Here is a 24,441-nt window from a genome sequence, read left to right on the forward strand (position 1 = left end):
GGTGTGCCTTTTTACTTACTTTTGACCTTGTGATCAAATAACTATGTTCCACTACCTAATATAGCCAAGTGAATAAGGAATGTGCATGGAATTGGAATTCAATTCTAAGACTTCATAATACTGATTTTTTGCTTTAACTGAATCTTTTAAAATATCCCAAAACTGGTTTACTCCCGGTCAGCTACCAAAGTTATCTCAAATACGAAGCACTGAAAATAAACATGTCTTGGAAAAGACTTGAGAAGTAACAGAACATGTATACACAACAAAAGAAAATTTCCTGAATACAACTTACCAGCGACAACTTCAACAAGATGTGGTTTACTGCGAGCACTAGCTGACTGGGCCTGATTTGCCATTGGCTGGATTAGCACGGACCCATCTGTAACAAATAATTATGATCGGTCCTAGATATGCATTTGCAGAGAAAATCTGATTAATAAATAAAACCGTTTAATACCAATGTTGTTGTGACGTCAAGTTTCAGAATACCTCACTAGGTGTAGTAGACCAGAGAGGCATACATTTATCCATCTTGGGTTCAATTTCTTTCTTTTTGGAAGTATGTAAAAGGACAAGCCTTTCGAAAACACATCGTTCAAGTTGAAATTTTCAAAAGTTATTTTTGGTTTTGTTATGTTTCAAGTCACACTGCCACAGTGATATGGAGACTGTCTGGCTTTATAGGTGGTGGAAGCATCTCGTCAAATTATCAGTTCCAGTCGGGCACCTCGGTAGAACCTACGATAGTCTGCAGCCATCTCAATGGCTATCCCAGATGAATTATTTCTATGCTCTATGAAGGACTTTGACAAATAGAATGTGCACAGCAAAAAATATTTTATATCGGCAACCTTAACTATTCCTACATGGACATTCCACTGATAAGAAAGCCTTAAAATCTTACCTAAATTTTCTAGTAAAGCTTCTATTATGTCAACTGCAGCTTGGTTAATTTCCTTGTTTTTGGACGAAAGGTTTGGAGACACATTGCCGACTGCCATATTGATAACGGAACTGAGAGAGTTGTTCAATATGGGTATTATCTGCAGCATCACTTGAAGAGCGTACAAGTTCACCTTACTGTTTGGATCCTGTAATCTCGGCAAGAACTTGTCAAATATCTGAAACATAAAAGAAACTAAGGCTATATAACTCAATAAACTGGAACTTCTAAGAATATAATTCTATGGTACTAATTTCCTTGTTTTAATAAGTGATTTATACTAATTTGAAGTTTTAGCTCTATTTTTTTTTTTAAACCTCTGTTCTTAATTAGTTTCAAATATATCACAACAAGAGCTTGTTATCAACATAATCAATGACAACCAAAAACCTAGTCTTATTATTTCACAGACTTTGATTTAATGGTTTTAGTATCGTTATTCAACAGTACTGGGAAATCATTAATAAATCACGAGGGACGTATTTTCAAAGACTTCGTGGTTGCATCAATCCCCATAAACAAGCAAAAACTATTGTTCATTTTATCTTGGTATTAAAGTTGAAATCCACAAACTTGTATCTCTCTTGAGATATGCGTTTGGGGCAAAATCATGAAATTTTATGCTCATTAAATGAAAATATTTCACAGAATTTCAGTTCTGCAATGGCAGGAACTGACCTGATCCCAACAGGTAACTGAAAACTTCGCCAAGTTCTCACATTTCCAAACCCAGAAGTCTTTTTACCTTAATTACATTGTTGGCTACCAGGTTGGCATTCATCTCACACATCTCAAGCAGGGTGGTTATTCCCTTATATCTGTCTCTCCAATCACTGGCAGACATCATTGCTGTCACTTCCTTGATCTCTTCCATGGTTGCATCATCTGTACGCGCATTACTACGACGCTTTGGTGTTTCGCTGCAATACAAAAATTAGCTTGTTAAGTTTAACAACGACAAGGGAATTTTTTTCATCTGCTACTTTTAACTAGTAAGCTGAATGATATTACTGATCTTATCAGAAGAAAACAGGACATTCTTCTTGAACAAAGTTCTTAAGTTGTTACCTAAAAGTGAATTAAATACTGATTGAGTCTGCCTGGCAACTTGTAGAAATACTAAACAGAATAAACCGGGTCATAAATTATGATGAAAACAGAAAAATGTGACCTTCATAATTGTATACTTTCCCTGCTAGGTACACAAGAAAATGGAAGGAAAATCTCATTTTTATGGCCGAGTTGGGTAAAATGGGATTTGATGCACAAAATTTAAGTTTATAATTTAGCTTCTATATCACCTTCACCTATACCAGTGACAACAAGTTAGTTCAATAGAATGCAAATTTCCAAGATATTATACCTTAACATGTCCCATAAACAGATCAGACACTGATACAGTACAACATGTCCCTGAACTGGATCAACTCCAGCTAGCCAACAAAGGGTAACTGCTTCAATCAAATGGGACTGCTGAGTTTATTGGTCTCCTGTGTTCATTTAAAAAATTCATCATTTCAATTACTTTCAACTACTAAAGTAACCACACACAATCTTATGGGCATTAAATCATGTGTTAGATGAACTGATTAAACACATACCTATTAGCCGAGTTACCACGTATCACTGAGCTTGATCTACTCCCGTGACCAGACCTCCATCCACGTGCTGAGGATGTCTCATTTGGACCATCGCCGATACCCTGAACGACAAAAAAACAAAAATTTCTTTAATGTAATATTCATGATCAATTGTAAATACCATTGAACTTCTATGACCTAATTACACAGTGAAGTGGCTGTAAATAATTAATGTGTCAGATGTTTTTTAACTTCCCTTAAAATTCCCAGAAATTTCGATCATATCATTTGTCCTACTGCCACAAAAAGTATAACAAGTGCTGATGATTAAAGGTTATTGTACATTTTTAGGAATTATAAGATGAAAGCAAAATCACTGAAACATCAATTGCAACCAGTGCAGACCAAAATTAGCCTGCACATCTGTGCAGGCTGATCATGGTCTGTACTGTTAACTATTTAGTCAGTAAATTTTCAATGAACGCCCCTTCAAATAATAAGTGGTACCACCCAAATCGAATAAAAGACCATAGTACTGCAGTCCATTTTAGAAATTTAGCAGGGTAAAGGTTAACCAGGTTATTTGGTCCATTGTGTTTTAAGTCACACTGACACAATTTTTAGGTCAAATGGTGACTCTCCTGTTTTTAATGGTGGACCAGTTCTTCAGTCATTATTTTAGGCATGGGTGGGTACCTGGGTAGAATTACCAACCTTCCATAATCCAGGTGGTAGCCTCCTCACATGAATGAATTCCACACTCTATGAGAGGTTCTGGACCCACAACATTGAGGAGCCAGTTTCTTTAACCACTTGGATAAGTAGACCTACTAACTGGGCTTAAAGGATTTTATAAAAAATCCAATTTGACAAGAAACTCATACTATAAGATAAGAGTACCTTGATTTTCAGCGACTCGACAATTTCCTTCACACTTCTGAGAGTATTATTTGGTAAATGTTTCGCAAGCATCTTGTCAAAGTCTTGATGGGTCATCAATGTATACAATATCTTACGACCATAGTATCTGCAAATCAAAATTTACACATTTGGCATTAGTAAGAAAACACAATTTATTCCTGCATCATAAGGGACAGAATTTCCATTAGGTTTTGTTTTCTTTACATGATGTACAGATGACTACACTCCTATTCAATTAAGGCAATTCAACCAAAAAATTACTACTAACTTAGGCAAAAATCATCTGTAAAAGGCCAAGTCCAGTTAACAGTTGTAGAGAAAAGTTCTTACTACTTGTACTTACTAAGACTGATTACTGCTTTCTGGATTTTTGATCAGTTCTAAGTGTATATTAGCATTTCTTTTAGCTTGACTGTGAAACACACTTTATAACTTGTATCAATCCCTCTTGGCACCTCATTCCTGATGGTATATATTACCATTAGGGTATAAAAGAATAGGCCGGTTTCCATTTTTAAATGCTGAGCACCAAGCAACAGAGCTACTGGTACCACTTTTCATATCTGGTAAGACGAATCCTTGACCTCCCCCTACGAAGCTGGAAATCTACCATTAGGTTGTGCCAAGATGAATCCAGTTTTGTTTTACAGCAATGGGCCTTTTGAGTAGTCATAAACTGAAATGTTATTAGTTTCCAAAGTAGTATTACCTAGTTTCCTGTGAGCTATCCATTGAGAACTGTGCTACAGCCGGAATTATACGATCAGTCACATCCTTAATTCCTGACAAAATACGTCCTGGTCCTAACCGCTGCACAATAATAACCAGGAAATGAGCCGTCGTCCTTCTCACTTGTATATTTTTATGTCTGTAGGTAAACAAAAGAAAGATGATCATATGTCACTGATCTGCTAGCATGTTAAGTTAATAATCATTTTACTAAAATAATCTAGTATTTTCAGCTTGTTAAGAAAAGTTTCTTGTCAGTTCAAAGTCCACTTTTTTTATTATTTACCAGATTTTTATAGCGCTCTTTTCATCTATAAAATAAACGTTCAAAAGCACTTCCTGGTAAAAAATGGCGACTTCTTAAGAGTGACTTAATAATGTAATTTATCTGCAATCATAATCCATAGTTTAATGCTGAATGTGGCATCAGTGCTAAGATTACAATGAAAAGACTCTAGAGTTAACACTAATGGTAAAACAAAAATGTTTTTGTTGTACAGAGGCTGTTGCTCTGTAAAGGTTAATTTACTTAATATTTTATCTAGTGGGAAAGACATCTTCTTGGATGTACTGTTAAAAGGTTTTACTGTAGGTCTTATTCAGAACAGTTTAGAAATAGACAAAAAGTGCACGTAAAACAGAACTCTTCAAACAAGAGCTTAATTTCTCTGATAAATTTTGCCTCCTTTATCATGTTTACTAACAACAAAGAAAATTTTCCAAAAACCTATGGCAGTAAGAAATCACCACCTCTGTAATTATATCTAAATTAAATCTGAAAGCAACTCACGTAGCACCACCGGCAATAAGAGCAACAAGAGCTCTTTGTGGCGTGACTCCATCTACCATGGCTTGCAATGCTCGTTCTGAATCTTCACGGATAAATCCGTTACTCTCGCCATTCTTTGCCAGCAAACCTCTGACGACCATATCAAGATCCTTCAAAGATAAAACACATCATTTTTCTCCTGAAAAAAACTATTTTTTTCTCAAATTAGTTTTTCCGACACCTGATTCATTGTGAAATAATAAACCATAATTGCAGTTGCGATTTAGTTTTAATCAGCAGCTTCCTGGTATCAGCAGAACAATCTGTTTAATTTCCTATTAATTTGAAGCATGCAGCTATCTCTTGCAAAATCAAACAAAACACACTGACAGAGATAAATGACATATTTACTTAACTGGCGTAATTGAACGAGCAAACAAGAAAAACCACGAGGGCGCTGAAGGCTCAGAACTAGTTCTTACCCTCTACTCTGATCTAGATTTCATTTAAAACAAATATTCTGACCATGTTTTATGTCATCAGGTAGTTCATTAACAACGTTTTTCAATGATTTGTCCTAGTGACCTAGTTTTTTACCAATGTGACACAGTTACAATTTTAACCTAAACTTTACACAGGCAGTCATTCTAACCCAGTCTCATGAAAATCAGGTGAAAATGTGTGGCCTCTGCAGCTATAACAAGGTTTTCTACTATTTGACCTATTGACCTAGTTATGACCTAAGATGATCAAGTTTCAAACCTGATCTAGATTTTATACTGACAAATATCTTGACAAAGCTTAACCCTTATCATGCTGGACATGATTAACTCTGCCTTTGTGACCAGTGTAGATCATGATCAGCCTGCATATCTGTGCAGTCTGATCATGATCACTGTTCACTATTCAGCCAGTACCTTTTTGGTAAGCACCCCTTTTAACAGTTAATGGTACTGTCCAAATTGGAAGATGGACAAGTTCATTATAGAAATTTAGCAAGGTAAAGGTTAATGAGGATCAAGTAGAAATGTAATTAAATGTGGTGTCTGAAGTTTTTTCTATGACTATATCAAGTGACCTAGTTTAATAACTTAAAGTTGCCCAGTTTTGGATTTGAACTTGGCCTAAAGTCATAGAGACAAACATTCTTACAAGTTTTAAGAATGATCAAGAAGAAAATGTGGCCTCTAGAGTATAAACAAGGTTTTTCTGTAATTTGACCTTTGGTAACCCAGTTTAAAACTTGACCTAGATTTCATACAGATATATATATATTCTGACTGAGTGTTACGAAGATCAGGTAGAAAATGTGGCCTTTGTTTTTATACTTTTCTGACTTAAAGACCTAGTTTGTAAACCAAAATGACCCAGTTTGAAATTCATCCCAGAGCTACTGAAGGAAACATTCTGACCAAGTTGCATTTATGACTTGGCTAAAAATGTTACCTCTAGAAATTTAACAGTAAACTTGTGGATGTCACAATACAAAGGACAATGGATATTGAGATGTCAAGATAGCTCACATTGAGCACTTTTTGCTCAGGTGAGTTAGGAATACATGTATTTGCTACAGTACATATATACTTAAAGTACAACACACTAAAATAAAGGAAAAACACATCTGCTTACACGATCATATAAACTTAACAAAACAAGCACACATATAAAATCTGACAGATGTAAAAGATCGTAAAGAATGAGGTTTAAGCACTTACCGTGTCCATCTGTTTTGTAAGGCTACCAAACAGATCTCCCACACAAACAATGGCGAGTCTTGACACCTGAGATCTTAGATTCTTAACTTCACCAAGAAGTGCTACAATGACTGGATGAAGGTTAGATATTAATACATCCTTGTGATAAACCGACAGACGACGAATACTGTTGATTCCGCCACATTTTGTCTCCCTAAAAGAGGAAAGGAATATCTAAGTAACGGTATACCAACAGCTAACTTAAACTAACAGAGTTTACTTTTACAACACAAGATGAAACATCCAATTATCAACATAGCATAATATCAAAGTCTAGACTTTAGCAACCACTTCTGTTCACATGCAACTGTTTCATCCCGCCTAAATTATCTACCAATAAAAATTAGCTGAATTACACGCTATATCTGACAAGCAATGTTACTTCTCCTGTATCATAGACTGTATGTACATCTATCAAACCAACTTTTTCCTACCCACTAAAATAAACGTTCCTAAATTTAAACCTCAAAATTTATGAGTCTATATGTTACCCATAAAAATACTTGATAAATTTATCTTCTTGCATGGATAATATTAGCCGTGCCATGAGAAAACCAACGTAGTGGCTTTGCGACCAGCATGGATCCAGACCAGCCTGCGCATCCGCGCAGTCTGGTCAGGATCCATGCTGTTCGCTAACAGTTTCTCTAATTGCAATAGACTTTGAAAGCGAACAGCATGGATCCTGACCAGACTGCACGGATGCGCAGGCTGGTCTGGATCCATGCTGGTCGCAAAGCCACTATGTTGGTTTTCTCATAGCACGGCTCAATTATTTAGTGCAATCAAGACATCACCTGGCTAATTAAGGTAAAAGAAGACTTATAAGGGTGTACATTCACCAAAACATAATACTACATGTACTTCAGAGCCAGGTCTTTACAAAATGAGTATGACTGTTGCAAACAAGGATAAAAAATATCTAGTTTCAATCTGCCATTTTCTGTTGGGAAAAAAGATCAAAACTGCATACCAATCATCTTGAGCAATATTTTTCTGTGCTTGCCGTAATGCCAACTCCGGATCCTTGTATGGTTTCCAATCTTCCGGGTTGTCCGACTCCAGGGGTGTACGCGATGAGGCAGACAGGGGATGACTAGAGTCTGTCGCATCCATTTGCCTAAAAAACACAAAAAACAACATATTACCATATTTGACAATATTGTCAGCAATAAAACAAATACCAGTCAATTTCCTAATAGCATTATCTTCAACTTTTTATCTTTTGTCAAAGAAAGCAAAAATTCACAAGGTAATTTCCGATCATAGTCTCTTCTACTTTTATATCTTTTATAACTAATTGCAAGTATCGTCACTGATGAATTAAAAAAAAAAAATCTTCTGTTTGTACACAATGAAACAGAACTTTTCCATTTATTTTCATCAGCATTAATATAGGAAATCAATATGGTTCATGTTACAAAGTCTCAACCTCCTTTTTGTTTACAATTATAGATATATAAAAGGACACACACATATTAGCATTAACAGAGCATTTTATAGCAAAAAAAAAAAAGAGAGTTTTATTATAAAATCATTATTACTTGTGAAGGTCTGATCTTCCTGGTGGCTGACCAATTTAATCCACAATATTAAACTCCAATAAACACAATTATATAATCTTTTTTCTTCACATTTGGTATACCACAAATTAATGTCCAAGTGAAATAGCCATTTTGACCGAAAGGTTTAACAATAGCTGTCTTCAGCCTGTAAATAATATACTTCTGGGACCCAGGTCAGAATGGCCTCACTTTGATGGCTCCCTCACATAAAGGTACAAGCAGCACTCTTACCTACTGAGGTGAGGGGCAAGTGATTCAGAGACAAGAAGTTTAACTTTCACCCTGCTAAATTTCTAAAATGGACTGGCCCATTATTCAATTTGGGCAGTACCACTTATTATTCAAAGGGGAGTTCACTGAAAATTTACTGACTGAATAGCGACCAGTGCAGACCATGATCAGACTGCACGGATGTGCAGGCTGCTCTTGGTCTGCACTGGTCGCAAAGGCAGAATCACTTGCCGCCAGCAGGCTAAAGATTCACAAAACTTCCAATTATCGTTTTGTAGATAAAGTTTTTGCAAGACAAGTACATATTCAAATGTTCTTAATTTAAATGACAACAAACTCTGACAATTAACATGAATTCTTTAGAAAAAAAAAATAATAAACAGCTTCAATAATTCAAAACCACTACAAATGTGACAGCAAAATTAGCTTATTATACCAAAACATTTCTCGACTATTCCATACAACTATCCTGAGACTTGGTAATCTAGACTTCAGTGCAGTTGTAGCAAACAGATCAAGTAACAAAACATACATTATGCCGTTACTGTTTCTTTAATGTTTTCCCTAAAGGGACTTGTTATACATCAATACATTATCTGTTACGGAATGGCTACATTTAATATTGATAGGTTAACTTACGGTTTACTTTTCTTCCTCGGTGTAAGGGATGGTGATGCTCGGGTTTTCGGAGTATTGGTACCCGATTGCGACCCAGAACCAGAACCAGCACCCGATATTGATAAAGCTGAAAGAAGAAAAATTTACAGATCATAATGCATCAAAAGTACAGTTTCTGCAAAATCATTTTCTTTCATGAGCATAAAATTTTGCAGTTTTGGCTAAAACGGCTGTTTTGTGGGGATATGAATTCCAGGATTTCAAACCTTAATATAAAATTAATTGATTTTTGGATTAAATTTCATTTCGGTGATTTACATCAAAGTGCTTCAAAAAAGGTATTGAATGAAAAACTGTTTCAAGTAACTTAAAGTCACACAGATGAACATTAGTTTCAAATCTTTAAAACAGACAGGAACATATATTAAATATCAAAATTATAGATTAATATTACTTCAGTTGATATTTTACGACTTTATCATACACAACTATGCTATCAGCTGATAAGCTTTATATGACTTTTCTACATACTGGTGTTCTATAAATACTCAGTGAATAGCTTTTTTCCTACATTTTTTTTTATTTAACATTACTTACTACTGAAAGCTCTTTCTGAATAAAAACAAAACCTTTACTTAATTCTTTAGGCCTTCCCCTATAAAAAACAATATTCAACAGTTTTCCATTATGCCCTCGAGACTGAAGCTCTATTATGTAGTGAAGCACTTGCAAGAACACTCACACATTCTTAATGTTGTAACATACCAGTATTTAAATCAATATTTTCATGATTAAAAGAAAGACATTTTGCTTCAAAGACATTTATCAGGCAAGCTGTCACTTTCTGTGAGCACAAATTCCATACTGTGTAATCATAATTATTTGTGGATGAATACTTTTTGTAGATTTTGTAGTTCATTAAATAAAATTCCCCTTTCCAGAAACTCACTTTCCAAACAAAAAATATTGCTTTTTTTCTTGCAAAAAAAAAAAAATTATGCAAAAAAAAAATTTTCAACTGGATGAACATTTTCGGTAGTCTCTGCTTTCCATTTATTTCCATTTATATGCTTAATTAACAGGAGAATATAAGATTCCTTTGATCAATACTGACATGCAGTTAGTTCCATGCCTACGTAATCAAAAGCAAAGTGATAGACATTTTGTCATCTATTCAAATCTCTTGATAAGAAGAAAATTCCGACATTGTTTTGTAAGGCAATTTTTCCTGAACCTAATTGAAAAAGACAGAAAACCCATCAATTTGTTCTAAATATGCTACTCTGTAACCAAATGAACCATGATAATCAATATGTAGCCCGGAAATGGGAGGTCTCATCATTTTAATTACAGCTTTAATGAACATGTTATATTCATTCTGATGCTGAATTATTTTCAATCTATATGCGGAAGCAAAAAGAAATGGCTGATATTGATTCAAAACAGGTTTGATAATATAATGAGCTTTCAAAATTCATCTTTTGGTATGTTTTCTTCAAAAATATCTATTTCTAAATATAACATAAACAAAATCTGTTCAGAGAGGAAAGAAACCATTCAGGTGAGTTAGCAGTTTCAGTTAGTTCCAACAGAATATAGAAAAAGCAACAAAACTAAACGTTCTCAAATATAAGTCGAATTAGTTTATGTAGCAAAGAACTTACAATAATTCAGTGAGATAGCCAAATATTTATAATATGTAAAAATCTTTAATATGTTGAACATGCACGACACTATCCAAACATTCAATCCTTTTTAAATTTAATGACTAAAGGTCCATCTAAAAGCTCTGTGTTTCATTCATTCATAATTGACAGAAACTCTCAGAATTATTTCTGTGACAAAGCAGACTTTTATTTCGAGATATAAAGCATGTGTCATGGATGAAAAACGCTTGTCAATATTTCTAAACAGTGGCTATTTTAACGAATATAAGCAATTAAGAAAATATAGTCTCATCTAGTTAAATAGATTAAAAATTAATATTAACTCCACAGATCAATACTACCATGTTAATAACCATAGAAGTGTTACAGAAGGTGAAAAAAGGTTAGTCACGGCAAACTTACACTCAATACCTAAACTTTCGCTCGTGTTCAGTCGTCGGAGCTTCTCCTGTTGCCGCTCACGTTCTTTCTTCAATTTTTCATCATGTTCTTGTTTTTTCTTCTCTCTATCCACACGTTCGCGTTCTGCTTCCTCTTCGAGTTGTTTTTTCCTCTTGGCGATTGTATCACTGAGTTTTTGGCTCATACGAAGATTATTCGGATCCTACAATTTTTTTTTTTAATAATCCGTAGACACAGGAAAAACAACTATGAAATGCAAATTAATCATGATATTAATTTGTAAAAATTTCAATGAAAGATTATCCTGGAACTATGCAAGTTCTAGCTTTTGTACTTTCCTTCTTTCTCTCTTTGGAATTATTAACATTTCTAAAAGTATAAACTTCAACAAAAGCACTCTGGCAACAGCAATTCCATGTTTATTCAAATCTGCTAATTATCTCAGTTTTTATCCCTGCAGGATACAACAGTCATTTCTGAGCTCTAATAAACAAAGAATTCATTAACAGACAACATCAACATCAAACGTTTTAATATTTCAACCCTTCTGACAAACCTGAACCTTACAGAATGTCATTAGGCCTAGGTATTATCAATCAAAGTTTCTAAATTTTATAGACTCAGGGGTTATTGGTCATTAATTTTTCAGGATGTTTGAATTACATTATTGAGATGCAGCAGACATCATCATGTCATATCAACCTTCACTAATAAAGAGTTTAATGGGAGTGCATCTTTACATCAAATCTACCTCCACTAATAGAAAGTTAATTTAAAATCAATAAACCGGAGAACAAATCCTCTGAGCATGTTGTACCTAGTATAAAATCAAGAAATGGCCTCTCTACTGCAACAAACGTTTAGCTGCTAATCATCCTTCCAAGGTTCAACTTCTATGAAAGAATTATTATTTTATTCTTTTTGCATTATTGTTTCTTAACCTTTACCCTGCTAAATTTCCAAAATGAACTGATCCATCATTCAATTTGGGCAATACCATTTATTATTTGAAAAATTTACTGAATGAATGCAGGCTGATCTTGGTCTGCACTGGTCGCAAAGGTAGAATTACTTGCCGCCAGCAGGCTAAATGTTAAATGCTTTGGGAATTATGGACCCTTTCAAAGAACTCTATTCTTATACATGTAACATGTTTGTGAGAAGTCTGAACAATATTTTCCTTACAGTTAAAGAGTTTGGCATACAAACATTGGGACAGACAAGTAGTGTTCAGGTTCAGTGTCCTGTGAATTTACTTTTTTCATCATTCAATGAGATTGACTATGTCTACTTGTAGCAGGTAGCACAATGCCATACTGATAGTGCTGCCATACATATATCATGATACCCATCCAGTCATAGATTACACTTGCACTGGCCTGACTAGTGTAAACTCTTAGCGCCATGCCAGAAAACTAGTAGTACCATTTTTCATAAATCTTAGGCAAGACCTGACAAAGGATAGAGTCACAACATTTTGCATGCTAGGCTGACTACCTGTCAGCCATGGCTGGGTAAAAGGACAAATAAATGTTAAACCTATTTTTGAGAAAGCACAAAACAGATGGCATACTGAAATATTTGAAGAATGACTTACATCATCAACATCATCTAAAATGTCCATGCTAGGGTCCTCAAATGACCCTTGTTTGCTGACCCCTACTCCTACAACCCCACTTGTGAAATCTTTCCTGTCCTGCTTCATTGGCTGACGATTATTACGATCGTTTGACTGTGAATTTCCAGCGTTTATTGCATGCTCTGAACCGTTTATATTTTCAAACATACCTACAATATAGATAATCAACTATTCAGTCAATAAATCATGTGATTCCAAGACCATGAGTACCAAAACACAATTGTCAAAGGTGTCTTTCTGCAAAAAAAAGCAGCTATTTCCATAATTTCATGTCAAAAGCTTTTTTCTGTTCATTAACTGAAGGCTTTGAGCAGTGATTTGTAATGCATTTCTATTAAAATGCTGCTTTTTAAGAGCTCTTAAATGCAATATTTGTGATTGCAATAACACATGTGTTTCAAAAGTAATTAAATAATTTATGATCTTGTATCTACTTCTGCACCTATAACTGACACAACTTTTAAATGATTAATGGTAACTAAGAACTTTGTCTCTGTATAATAGAATTATTGTCCTACTCTTGATTTTCTAAGTCCAAAAAGGGCTATAATTCTTGCAAAAAGCAATGCAGAGTTACTGTATTTACTGTGCAGAGTCAGCTTTTAATGGCGAATAACTGCTTCAAGTTTTAAAGCAATAGCTTTGACCATAAAGGAGAAAAGTTGACCTTAATGCAAAACTTAACCAAGAAATCTGATATCTTCCAAGTCAAAAAGGGGCAATAATTCTTGCAAAAAGCAGGATGGAGTTATGTTTCTTGCTGTACACAGTCAGCTTTCAATGGTGAACAAGTGTTGCAAGTTTCAAAGCAATAGCTTTGATAGTTTAGTAAAAAAGTTGACCTAAACATAACACTTAACCAAGAAATCTGATATATTCTAAGTCCAAAACGGGCCATAATTCTTGCAAAAATCAGGATGGAGTTATGTTTCTTGCTGTTCAGTCAGCTATTGATGGTAAACAAGTGTTGCAAGTTTCAAAGCAATAGCTTTGATCTGACCTAAACATAAAACTTAACCAGGCAACACTGACGCAAGACACTGATGCCGATCAAGTGATGACAATAACTCATCATTTTTTTTTTTCAAAAAATCAAATGGACTCAAAAATATATCTATGTGTAAACTAGGACCTTTTCCTTTCAGAAATACATCAAGTGTCTGAGTTGCAGGCAGAAAATTATTGCTCTTTCACTACACACCTACTATACCTCACGTGAACGTTCAAATAAGAATTTACAAACATCAACAGGGATTTAGGTTCAATGGTTGATCTTTTCACATTTAATATTTCTACTTCCAAGGTTATAAAACTGAGTTCGGGAACCGGTATCAAAATGCAACCTTGCCATTGGTCTATTTCAAGACTGTCCCTAGACACAGCCAATCAGATCCTGCCCTACTGAGACTGGTTCCAAACCTGCATCATAGGAAATGGCATTTATACTGTAACATCCTAAGAACTTCCTTAAAGTATGTTAAGTTAGTATTTAACATGTTGATTGTTATATCATGCAAAGGTCTGGTTAAAATGATAAAATATCATAGGACAAATATAATAAAGAAACAGACACTTGTCTTTTGAGTGAAAGAAAAAGAAAAAGAACTGTTAGAACAGGAATCAGGGGTGTAAAATTCCACTCGCCCGCTCGCATTGGTGAGCTAAAGTCTGGATAGGACGAGTGGATCTCGCTGTATACTCGACCGATTGTGCGAGTGGTTTTTACGTCGTAGCTTTAATGAAATTCAGAAATTACATCTTGAAAAACACAACAAACTTGGAGATATTTCAGTTGCTACTTTGATTGACTGGAATTAACCCGCAAATCGTAAAGATATCAAAACGTCATGCCGGTAATTTTCCATTCAGAGAGCACGTGCGACCTATCGTGATATCAAATTTACATCTCCGTCACTTTTGTTTATCGACACGTACACAATAAACGCGCGTAGTGCATTCATTTTTTAACATTATCGCTTCAGTTTTTCAACATCGCTTGAGAAGTAATACAATTTGAATTCTACTAAGATTTCAATAAAATATCGACGGAAATGTAAGCAAATTTGTATGAAAACGGTCGAATTTTCATATAATCATTTGTTAAATTTCAAACAGCGCGATCTTAATTACTGACTTCTTTCTAAGATAAAATAAGTGATACATACTATGGGCATAAAATTCGGACTTTTGAGCAGAAAGAACAAAAAACAGAATTAAAAAATCTTAAATAATGAAAAAGCGACAGTAATTTAAATATGTTGAGTAAAACGATTTTTTTTGGTAAAAAGGTTTCTGTTAGTGCGGTGGAAAAGGGTACGTGACCTCGTGGACGTAAATAGAAATGTGGTTATAAAATAAAACAAAATGATGTTGTTGCGGTTTTTAATAAGTTTTAAATGAATCTTTGTACATGTATTTTTTTTTTATAAAATGTTCTTCTCAAACGGTAATGTAAATTCATTGAGGGCAAATAGGTCACATGCCGCGAAAACTGTAATATGACGTAATGCCATGACAATCTCGTGCAACAATACCGCTTTGATCACCGCTTCAGATGTCATGATACCGACACACTTCTTTAGCTCTTTGAGAGGATGTTAATTGATGATGAAAACAGGCCAATTACTTAGTTTATCAACAGAATAATTACCAATGATCGTCAACATTTTTTTTTTCGCTTTCAAGACGGGTAGGTGGATGATGATTATTGTGTCCATATTTTTAGGACACTTTTCAAAATAATTATTTTTCGGGAAATAAGTCTTGAGAAAATGAAAATAACTGACTTTTAATACTTTCCTGACACTTTGGGAAACTACGGTAGGGGTTAGGCTGTGATTACTTTTACTATCGATGCAGTTATTATGCAGAGCAACTTGATGGTGGAGATGACAAAATTAATGAAAGAAAAATGTCTGGTGTGAAAAGGAAATTTAAGAGTTACAAAAATGAATAAATCAAAAAGGAAACGTAGTGTACGAGCTATGTGTTATGTTTGAAATTTGCTTGTTGTATAAATACTCCTTCCATAAAACGTGACAGTATTAAAAATGTCAATTATTAGGGCGAGTGACTGTCCACTAAGGGCGAGTAGATTTTACTACTTACTAGTCCTGCAGGGCGAGTGGTGTGAAAAAGAATTTTACACCCCTGCAGGAAATAAGACAAAATTTTACTACCACTGACTTATTATGAAAAACCCTGCAAATTGTTCCTTCATTGCACAAAATGAATTTATTTAATAGAGTAAAAGCCTAATAGAAAATAAAATATATCTCTTAAGTTAAATAATGTACCAGTACATTTTTTCATACTTGGCAGTATCTTACTATTTCTGTTATGTCTATAAAGAACTGCCCTATGATAATGTTTTTTTCCTCAAAAGAAATCAGCAGAAGACAGATACAGGCACTGGCACAGATGCCATGCAGAAGGATAAGCATGATATGCACTGTGGATACATGGTCAAGTCAGAAAAGCAGACAAAGTGAAAAAAGAGAGGAACAGTGAAAGCAAAAGATAAGAGTGAGAGTGATTCTCACAACATACCAATTCCCACAACACCTATTCCTTCTGGACTAGGTGAAGTATGTTTGCTTTCTTCCTCTGAATCCAGGGAACCATAGCTGTGCATAGAGGCGACACCTAGTGGTGAGAGAACTGAGCCTGCAAATCAAGGGGAGAGAACTCTCACCAACACAAACAACAAATAAGGGCACATTTGAGTGAATAACAATACTTGTTCACAATGATGCAGAAAATGAAATGTGTTAAATTGACAAAGGAGTAAGCATGACTGTACCAGTTGAAAATGTCTTTTTCAATGACTCAAACACTGAGTATTTACCAAAAAATCTTATGTTCAATGACGATACGTAACTTTTCATCTGACAAAAACAAAAAGTCAAATTATTAAGAAATTGTGAAACTATCACTAATTTTGAAGTAAATTTGAAAATTACTGGTTGTAAAGCTGGAACAGTCATAGCTTGTGCAAGGCTCCAGATGATCGTTCCTCACCAGTCTTTCATTTATAAGTATGACATATCATTGTTTGATTATACAAGATTATTAAAACCAAAAGTGATCTTATCTTAGGCCAAACAGAGATTGTCTTTTTAAGTTTTTTAAAGAACTATGGGATGGCTCCCTCTACTTTACATGAAAAACACTGGACTGAACTGAACCATCTGCGGCAAGAATCTTTTCCAAACTGGCGGCCACTCAATTGATTCTGGAGCCTTATTATTGATGCATTTCAGTTATCTTTTCCCTATTCAGATCACCGAGTATAGCACAAATATATGGCTCTGTTGAATTTAAAAACAAATGAAAGATGACTCATTTCTCTACTATGTTACTGAGCTAACAAAATCATTACGATGATATATTGCATCTTTTACTTTACATAGGTATATTCATTCACGCCTGTGTATATATACTATGTGATGTTAGTTTTTCGTGAAATTTTTATTTAAATCAATTTCTAGGGAACTGTATCTGATAGAATATACAGATATATGTTTTTGGCCCAATTTTTATGTATACATATCAATAAAACATTTTTACCAATAGGAAACCTGTTTTACGGTATGAATTAACAAATATTAAGACATTACACTTTCTTATGAAGCAGATATTAAAATTTTGCAGCCATTTCCCCAGTATTTAAACATCCCCATCCCATACTTTCCTTTTTCCTGTAACAGGTCTTTCTCTAGTACACATATTCTCAAATCCTTGCAAACTTAATACATAAATTCAATCAACAGTGAAAACTCGGTGATCAGAATATAGGGAAAATTTGTTAAACAACATGTTAGTGTTAGCAACAAAATTGTGAATTAAAATTTAAAACATTGTTATGTTTCAAAACATGTTCAGGTTTTAAAAACGCTGGTTGATGTGATTCAAGATTGTAAAATGCAATTGACAGAGGGTGACATACTAGTTACTATTACCAAAATGAATATTATTTTCTCTTTGGAAACAATTTTTTTCTCACTGCAAATTTTTGATCACTTAGAATTGTATAAATTTTTGACCACTTTGATGTTACTGTGCTCTCAAAAAAATTCTAACTGGTACGCCACCCCCTTAAATGGTTATGTACTGTAACCTAGAGCGGGATTGCTCTTGGTCCATAATTATGATCATGCTTAGAAAAGGTTGCACGTAAGCACAGTTCCATTCACAAATGAATGCCATTAAAAAAAACAAGATGCCAAGTGCGCAAAATGTGCAATTACCTTTTGTGACTCTTCGTTTATCATTTGCTTTTTTATTAATTCCGTTCAGTGGTCGAGAATCTAAAGAAGTTCCGTCGTCATTATATCCTTTACCAACAACTTGAACATCGGAATTTTTATTTTCTCGAAATGTTACACCACTTGTCGGATTATAATCCACAAACACCATGTCATCACTATTTTCACCATTTTTCTTATTGTTATATGAACTTGTTCTTGCTAACTTTGGTTTCGATTCAAATGGTGACTCTCTCGGAATTTTTGGACGTGACTCGAATGGATTTTTACTGAAAAAGAAAAGTATATATATAAATACTTCCATTGAAAAAATATATGAAAAATTAGCATATCCGATACTTCATTTTTAAACTAATCAACACAAAGATTCTAAACTAGCCTAATTTGATTTGGATACTCCATGGCTTTGTTTCAATGCCTATCATAATAAAGATCCCTCAGAAAAACACTATGATTAGCTAGTGACATGAAACTCATCCATGAACGGCAAACAATGTTCGTTACCAAGGCAACCCTTTTAATCCAAATATCAATAAGATTCACTTTTTTCTATTTTGTAGCAATATCCTATCAATTATCTTTTTTCGCTAACAGGTACATTTCCTCTGAAAGGTTTTATAATTACAATATTGAGCATGCAGAGTATTCTCTAGATTTTTTTCTAACTATTATATCTGAATAAAGTCTGGTTACCATACAAATAACTCTACACTGCATCAAACTCTTCCAGTAAGTATAAACTCCACTTTTTTAAATACTATGAACTTAACCGATCAGAAAAACAACTGAAACTGCTGCATTTCGATGAAACACTGCGTTATATACCAACAAGATATTTTAAAATCATGGATTTATTGCCTGCACCTCATTAAAATTATATACCCGTTCACACCCAAATTAAATCATGTTTGATCTTTTTAATGGAAAATAAGAGTAGCTGCATACAATTTGTAATACCAACTTTTTACGATAAAACTGTAATAATCTTCCTACGAATCTCTCATTGTCAGGTACTCCCATTTAAATATAATCTGATATTATCTTCTATCTATTGAATTGGTAAAATGACACCAAAAATTAAATTTTATTTTAAAACCCTATGTAATTTAAAGTGTCAAAACGCTAGAATTTAAAAGCTCAGCTATGGAATAAGCTGTTGCTAACCTTGACAGAAGACACATTTTAAGTGCTTAATTTAATGATTTTTTTATCAATGGGTAATGACACATCAATAGGCACCTCTACTTTTTAAACCAATGTTGGCAGATGACACTCACAATACATACATCAACACTAGGCACCTCTACTTTTTAAACTTATGTTGGCAGATGAAACTTACAATACATTCATTGACACAGTCCATGGTGAACTAAGAGAGTATATATCAAGTCAAGTCATTCTACAGAAACGCTTGTACTTTACCTTTGAATGTCCAATCATTCCATAAAGAACAGGGCAGCTAAACATATCATGCTACGCTAACAAAAATATAATACTGCAAATTAATTATCTTCCGCTAATCCATACCAAAAATAACAGCTACTCCTCAGCTACATTTTGTGTCCTTGGATTATGAAACTAAGGTTGGAGACCAGTCTCAGAATGCTGTCTTTCCATTGGTCAATTTCAAACCTGTGCTCAGAAACAACCAATCAGAATGTAAAGTTTTGAGACTGGTTCTCCAAACTAGTTGGGAAAACCTTGGACACAGGTCCAAGACTATTAAACTGATTCAAAAATCCTTCTAGCATCAACTGAAATTCTGACACTGGGTCTAAACTCATATAATCTTGGACCCTGGACAGTGATAACCTGACCACCATTTATTATATTCAAAGCTTACTTTTTCTTTTTACTGCCAAAGTCAGAATCACTCCAGACACCACTTTCCTTCAATGAATCGGGTGACGGCGATCGTGAGGTTAATGTCGACGAGCTTTGCTTCTCAATTATCTTCTCTTTCTTCTTAGATGCGCTACTTCTGATACTCATTAGCGAGTTCATCATCTAAAATGTACGACAGAGTTAAAAGATAATGTGATCAGGAAAAAAAAACATTCATGACATTGCAGAAATGATGGGGATTAGGTTTTCTGCAATACGTGCATAGAGAAAATTATTTCCTGAAGTGCAGTGAGAAATTTTGAGATCTAGCGACATCATCATAAAAAATTGTTCTGGAAGCTTTGAGGTTTCAACGGTTTCAATATGTTAAGAGAAAAAAACCCATCAAAAACGAATTTCTGCAGGAAGTTCAAAGAACTTTAAATACATAAGAAGGCAACAGTTTTTCACCAAAATTGGAGCAGACGGCCACAAACTCTTTATATTATGAATGATTTTATGGCTTTGATGAAATATAACATAAAGTGCTCTCCATATTTTGAGTTGTTTACTACCTTTCAAGCAAGCTGCATTACATGCATTTAAAAACTGCTGGATGACTTATTTATTTTAATAAGACAGAAGTATCTGAGACGAAAACACATACATACATACATAATTATACAACATTTTTACAGAAATATAGATATAAACTTACTGCCATACCAAACCATATAAAATAACAGAATTACAAATACAATTTTCTAAAACAAAGTTAATATATTTTTCTACAACAGTAAAACATTATCTAGATACTGTATAAAAATACAGCTACAAAATTATACCTTAAAAAATACTAGTAACACGATAATACAGACAAATACTATTTTTTGAATGAAGAAAAAACAAACAGAAAACAGGTAAAAATAACAATGATTAAGTTATTAGGTTAACAAAAATAATTAGGTTTAAAGTTAGTTTTAACATAATCAAAAAAAGTTAGCGCTGAAAAAACAAGTTAAGAATTTTTTTAATCAACCAAGGACAAAAATTATTTGAATTTCATCTATTGCGCATCTTTCCAAAACTTCTTTAGTACTTATTGAATATCTAAGGATATTTGAAAACAATTAGAACCTCCAGTACTTATAAAGGTCTAGCAGAAGATTTGGTTGAAATATGAAGCTTATTGCCAACAGCATCCAAACTTCCTTGAAACCATTACTAGAGCAAAGGAGTCTAATATCGACCCTCTTCTATTATCGACCCCCCACCCTTAATTGATACTTAATCACATTTATTACTAGAAATCATGTGATCATGTCATTCACTGTCATTTTTACGTCACAAATTTTCTTCATGCGCCATTTTAAATGTTTACATACAGTGTGACTGCATGAGATAAATTTCAGTGCCAACCACTACATCGTCCGTTAAGGTAGGTATGTTTCTGTTAAATGAAATTTACCGTTTTTATGGATCGAATCAGTTTAATTTTGTATTTAATCCTACTATACACATATAGAACCCATTTCTATCAGCCATTTTTGTAGTCTCTTGCAACTTCTGGAAAGATTATGTGGGGGTCGATAATAGCAGATTGAAAATATGACCTTCTGCTATTATCGACCCCCAATTAATTAAATTTATATAATTTCTTGTTGCTTTGAGAAAAGCACTTAATTCATAACTTTAACATGTCCAAAACATTGTGGAATGATACTTATTTCACTTGGGTATTGATTACATTTTACTCGGACTTTATCATAGACTCTCAGTGTAAAATCTCAAACTTTTAACTAAAATAAAGGTATTAAATCAATATAACATTTCAATGAAACTTCAAAGTTTTGTTGTTTGTAGCATCATCTGAAGCATGTGCAGTGAAAAATCTTGATTTTATTTCTAAAATAGTGTGATATTTATTTCTAAAGTCACTATTATGTTCATTGTAAATATACTTTGTTATACCAAAGTGGAAACTGGCAGGTACTCTAAAATGCAGCTCTCTGATTGGTCAGTTAGAAACCCTAATGTTCTGTGATGACTCATGATAAAGTTATGAATGCACATTTTAGTTGATCACAAGGGTTAAAAATCTCCTAAAATAAAAAGAAAAAAAGCGCAGAGTCTCTGAAAGTTCGTCATAGTCTGATGTTTCTATCATTTATGATGATAGTGACAGTTATGACGATTTTGACGATTCCTCTGATGGACAAAATGATGATGGACAGTGCAGACAGCTTAGACCAATGTCAGGGGTGTGGTCAGTCTAATGGGAAGCCAAATGAGTGAAAAGGCTGTGATGAATGCCCAGGATGGTGGCACATTAAATGTACTAAGCAACCAGAACTTCACTTGTTGACTCCAGAGGACTTAAAAAAAGTTAATTTTAAATGTACCGTATTTTGGTGTGTATAGGTTGCGGTAATGTACAGTCCGCATCTAATTTTTGCTCTGGAAATGGTCGGAAAATTTAACTTCTAGCGTATTAGTCGCAGTTAAATTTCGGATTTTTTCCCCAGCAATATTTAATATTTACCGGCAAAAAAGTTATGGCGGCGGCCATATTGATGCCGCGGACTGAATTATTATCAGAACCTGATTGATGGAAATCGGACTGTGTTATTTTCGTTCCCAACCGTTTCGTACCAACAGTAGTATCGGTAACAGACTACATCAAAGAAAAGCGGCTTTTTGACACTAATTGGCAGCAGACGTCTGTTATCATGCAATCGTGAATTGTTTGCACAGCAATTATAACACCTTTCCGTGTCATGTAATTAACCGCGTTCTTTTGATTCTGAGTAAAAAGATTAACAAAATATCTCTTTTTGGATTTTTTTCTTTTATTTAAAAATCAAAAGTAAAAAATAATCATTCAAGCTTTTTAATACACTAAGAATTAGTATAAACAATGTTTGGAATGGAGGACGGATCTGTCCGGATTTTATCCAACCCGGAGTACATGTCAATGGCGTCCAGTAAAACGAAAGTAGAAACAAACGTAATTCAGACTGCAAAAACATCTTTGAATTAGTCATTCGTAATTTTAATAGTCTGTATGGGTTATTTACGATATATTTTATTGAAAGTAACCGCTATTGGTTGAAAAGCCGCCGATATTGATATTTTTTATCCATTTTGTTCGTTCGTAACAGATGCACGTAATTTTGCGAGTGCTACGGTCAGAAAATTGGCCCGAAAAAAAAAACTGCTGGCAATGTTCTGTCGTATAGGTCGCAGGAACTTTTTCAGGCAGCATAATGGGTAGAAAAAGTGCGACCTATACACACTAAAATACGGTATAAAAATTGAATGCTAAAATATGTTGTTAAGGCTGTAGATAATAATGGATAATCAACTTTGTTTGAATGTTTGAATTATTTATCTCTTGTGTGTGGCTAATGTTATATTACAAATAACTATTATCTAACATTTACAATTTGTCAGTCAAAAGACCAAATATGAAACTGTGATAGTATGAAAGACCAAATTTATAAATAAAAAAAAACACACATGAAATAATATTTTCCATGAAATCGTAGTAAAGTGATGCTTTGTTTATATGCTCAGTTGCATAATTTCAAATTGCAATTATGACAATAAAGGACAAATAAAGATTAACTTAATATTAAGTTAATAATAATATTATGCTTGATTTTCAGTGTTTTCAAAGTTTAAAAAGAAACAAACTAGGGTGTCGATAATAGCAGAAGTGGGTCGATAATGGCAGACACATGTCACGAGACAGAATATTAGACCATACCTTATTCTGTAATGTAACAAGTGTTTTCATTGGTTGAAATCGACCAATGATAGTTTGTCTCAAATATATGCGTCACTTTGTCTCCGAAAGTGAAAGTAAGAATATGTACAGTAGATTATGGTCTTAAGGGGTCGATAATTGCCTCCTTTGCTCTAACAGTCTTTTTAATTTTATACCAAATTTTTGCCACTGGCTCATCAGCCGTGTTTTGTCAGACGGACGGACATTTCTACTTTTCAGTTTCTGGAGGTAGTTCTTTCAGTCAAACACAATAAGATTTCATTCTGTATTTTTCATATTGCTGTTACCTAGCTCCCTACCCTCTTACTTGTTCACTCCATCAGCATTTCGGAAGACGGAGACTGGTTGGTAAGCATACACTCATTCTTAGACTAGTACTATCTCTCGACGCAAGATTAGCAAATTACAGGATTATATATGTTAATTGGCAAAACAACAAAAAAAACAACATGCAAACTTATAAGCAGACAAACCTTCTCTTGTTGTCTGATACCCTTCAATGACGACATCATCTGTGTTTGGTAAAAATGGAACATAAATTGTGAGCTAATTTGTAGTTTTTTACACTCTTTTTGTATCCTTTAATCAGTGAATAATGCTTCATGCAAATCTGACTGGTGAATTTCCCCAACTTGGACATGTGATTACATGAAACAACAAGACTGGATAAATCAAACTATACTTCAGCTTCATCTTAATTCATGCCAAAGTTTCATTCAGGCAAACTTATCATGGCCGA

General features: G+C 34.0%; 1 protein-coding gene across 7 annotated transcripts in view; it reads right to left on the reverse strand.

Moving 5' to 3' along the window:
* LOC123540793 (TOG array regulator of axonemal microtubules protein 1-like) overlaps positions 1 to 24,441 on the reverse strand; it is a 57,874-nt gene that overhangs the window by 6,441 nt on the left and 26,992 nt on the right. For 4 of the 7 annotated variants that reach the window (XM_053545492.1, XM_053545480.1, XM_053545471.1 and 1 more), the window contains 16 exons: positions 24,176 to 24,214; positions 19,932 to 20,095; positions 18,071 to 18,357; positions 16,371 to 16,487; positions 12,780 to 12,970; positions 11,183 to 11,384; positions 9,135 to 9,240; positions 7,673 to 7,819; positions 6,661 to 6,853; positions 4,967 to 5,115; positions 4,157 to 4,315; positions 3,427 to 3,553; positions 2,548 to 2,648; positions 1,692 to 1,866; positions 908 to 1,124; positions 296 to 382 (listed from right to left, as the gene is read on the reverse strand). In XM_053545492.1, coding sequence (XP_053401467.1) covers positions 296 to 382; positions 908 to 1,124; positions 1,692 to 1,866; positions 2,548 to 2,648; positions 3,427 to 3,553; positions 4,157 to 4,315; positions 4,967 to 5,115; positions 6,661 to 6,853; positions 7,673 to 7,819; positions 9,135 to 9,240; positions 11,183 to 11,384; positions 12,780 to 12,970; positions 16,371 to 16,487; positions 18,071 to 18,357; positions 19,932 to 20,095; positions 24,176 to 24,214 — 2,461 coding nt within the window. The remainder of the gene's footprint in view (positions 1 to 295; positions 383 to 907; positions 1,125 to 1,691; positions 1,867 to 2,547; positions 2,649 to 3,426; positions 3,554 to 4,156; positions 4,316 to 4,966; positions 5,116 to 6,660; positions 6,854 to 7,672; positions 7,820 to 9,134; positions 9,241 to 11,182; positions 11,385 to 12,779; positions 12,971 to 16,370; positions 16,488 to 18,070; positions 18,358 to 19,931; positions 20,096 to 24,175; positions 24,215 to 24,441) is intronic. The other 3 variants (XM_053545476.1, XM_053545477.1, XM_053545482.1) reach the window with 3 other exon arrangements.

Source organism: Mercenaria mercenaria, chromosome 1 (assembly GCF_021730395.1).
Source record: "Mercenaria mercenaria strain notata chromosome 1, MADL_Memer_1, whole genome shotgun sequence".
NCBI classification, from domain to species: Eukaryota; Metazoa; Mollusca; class Bivalvia; order Venerida; family Veneridae; genus Mercenaria; species Mercenaria mercenaria.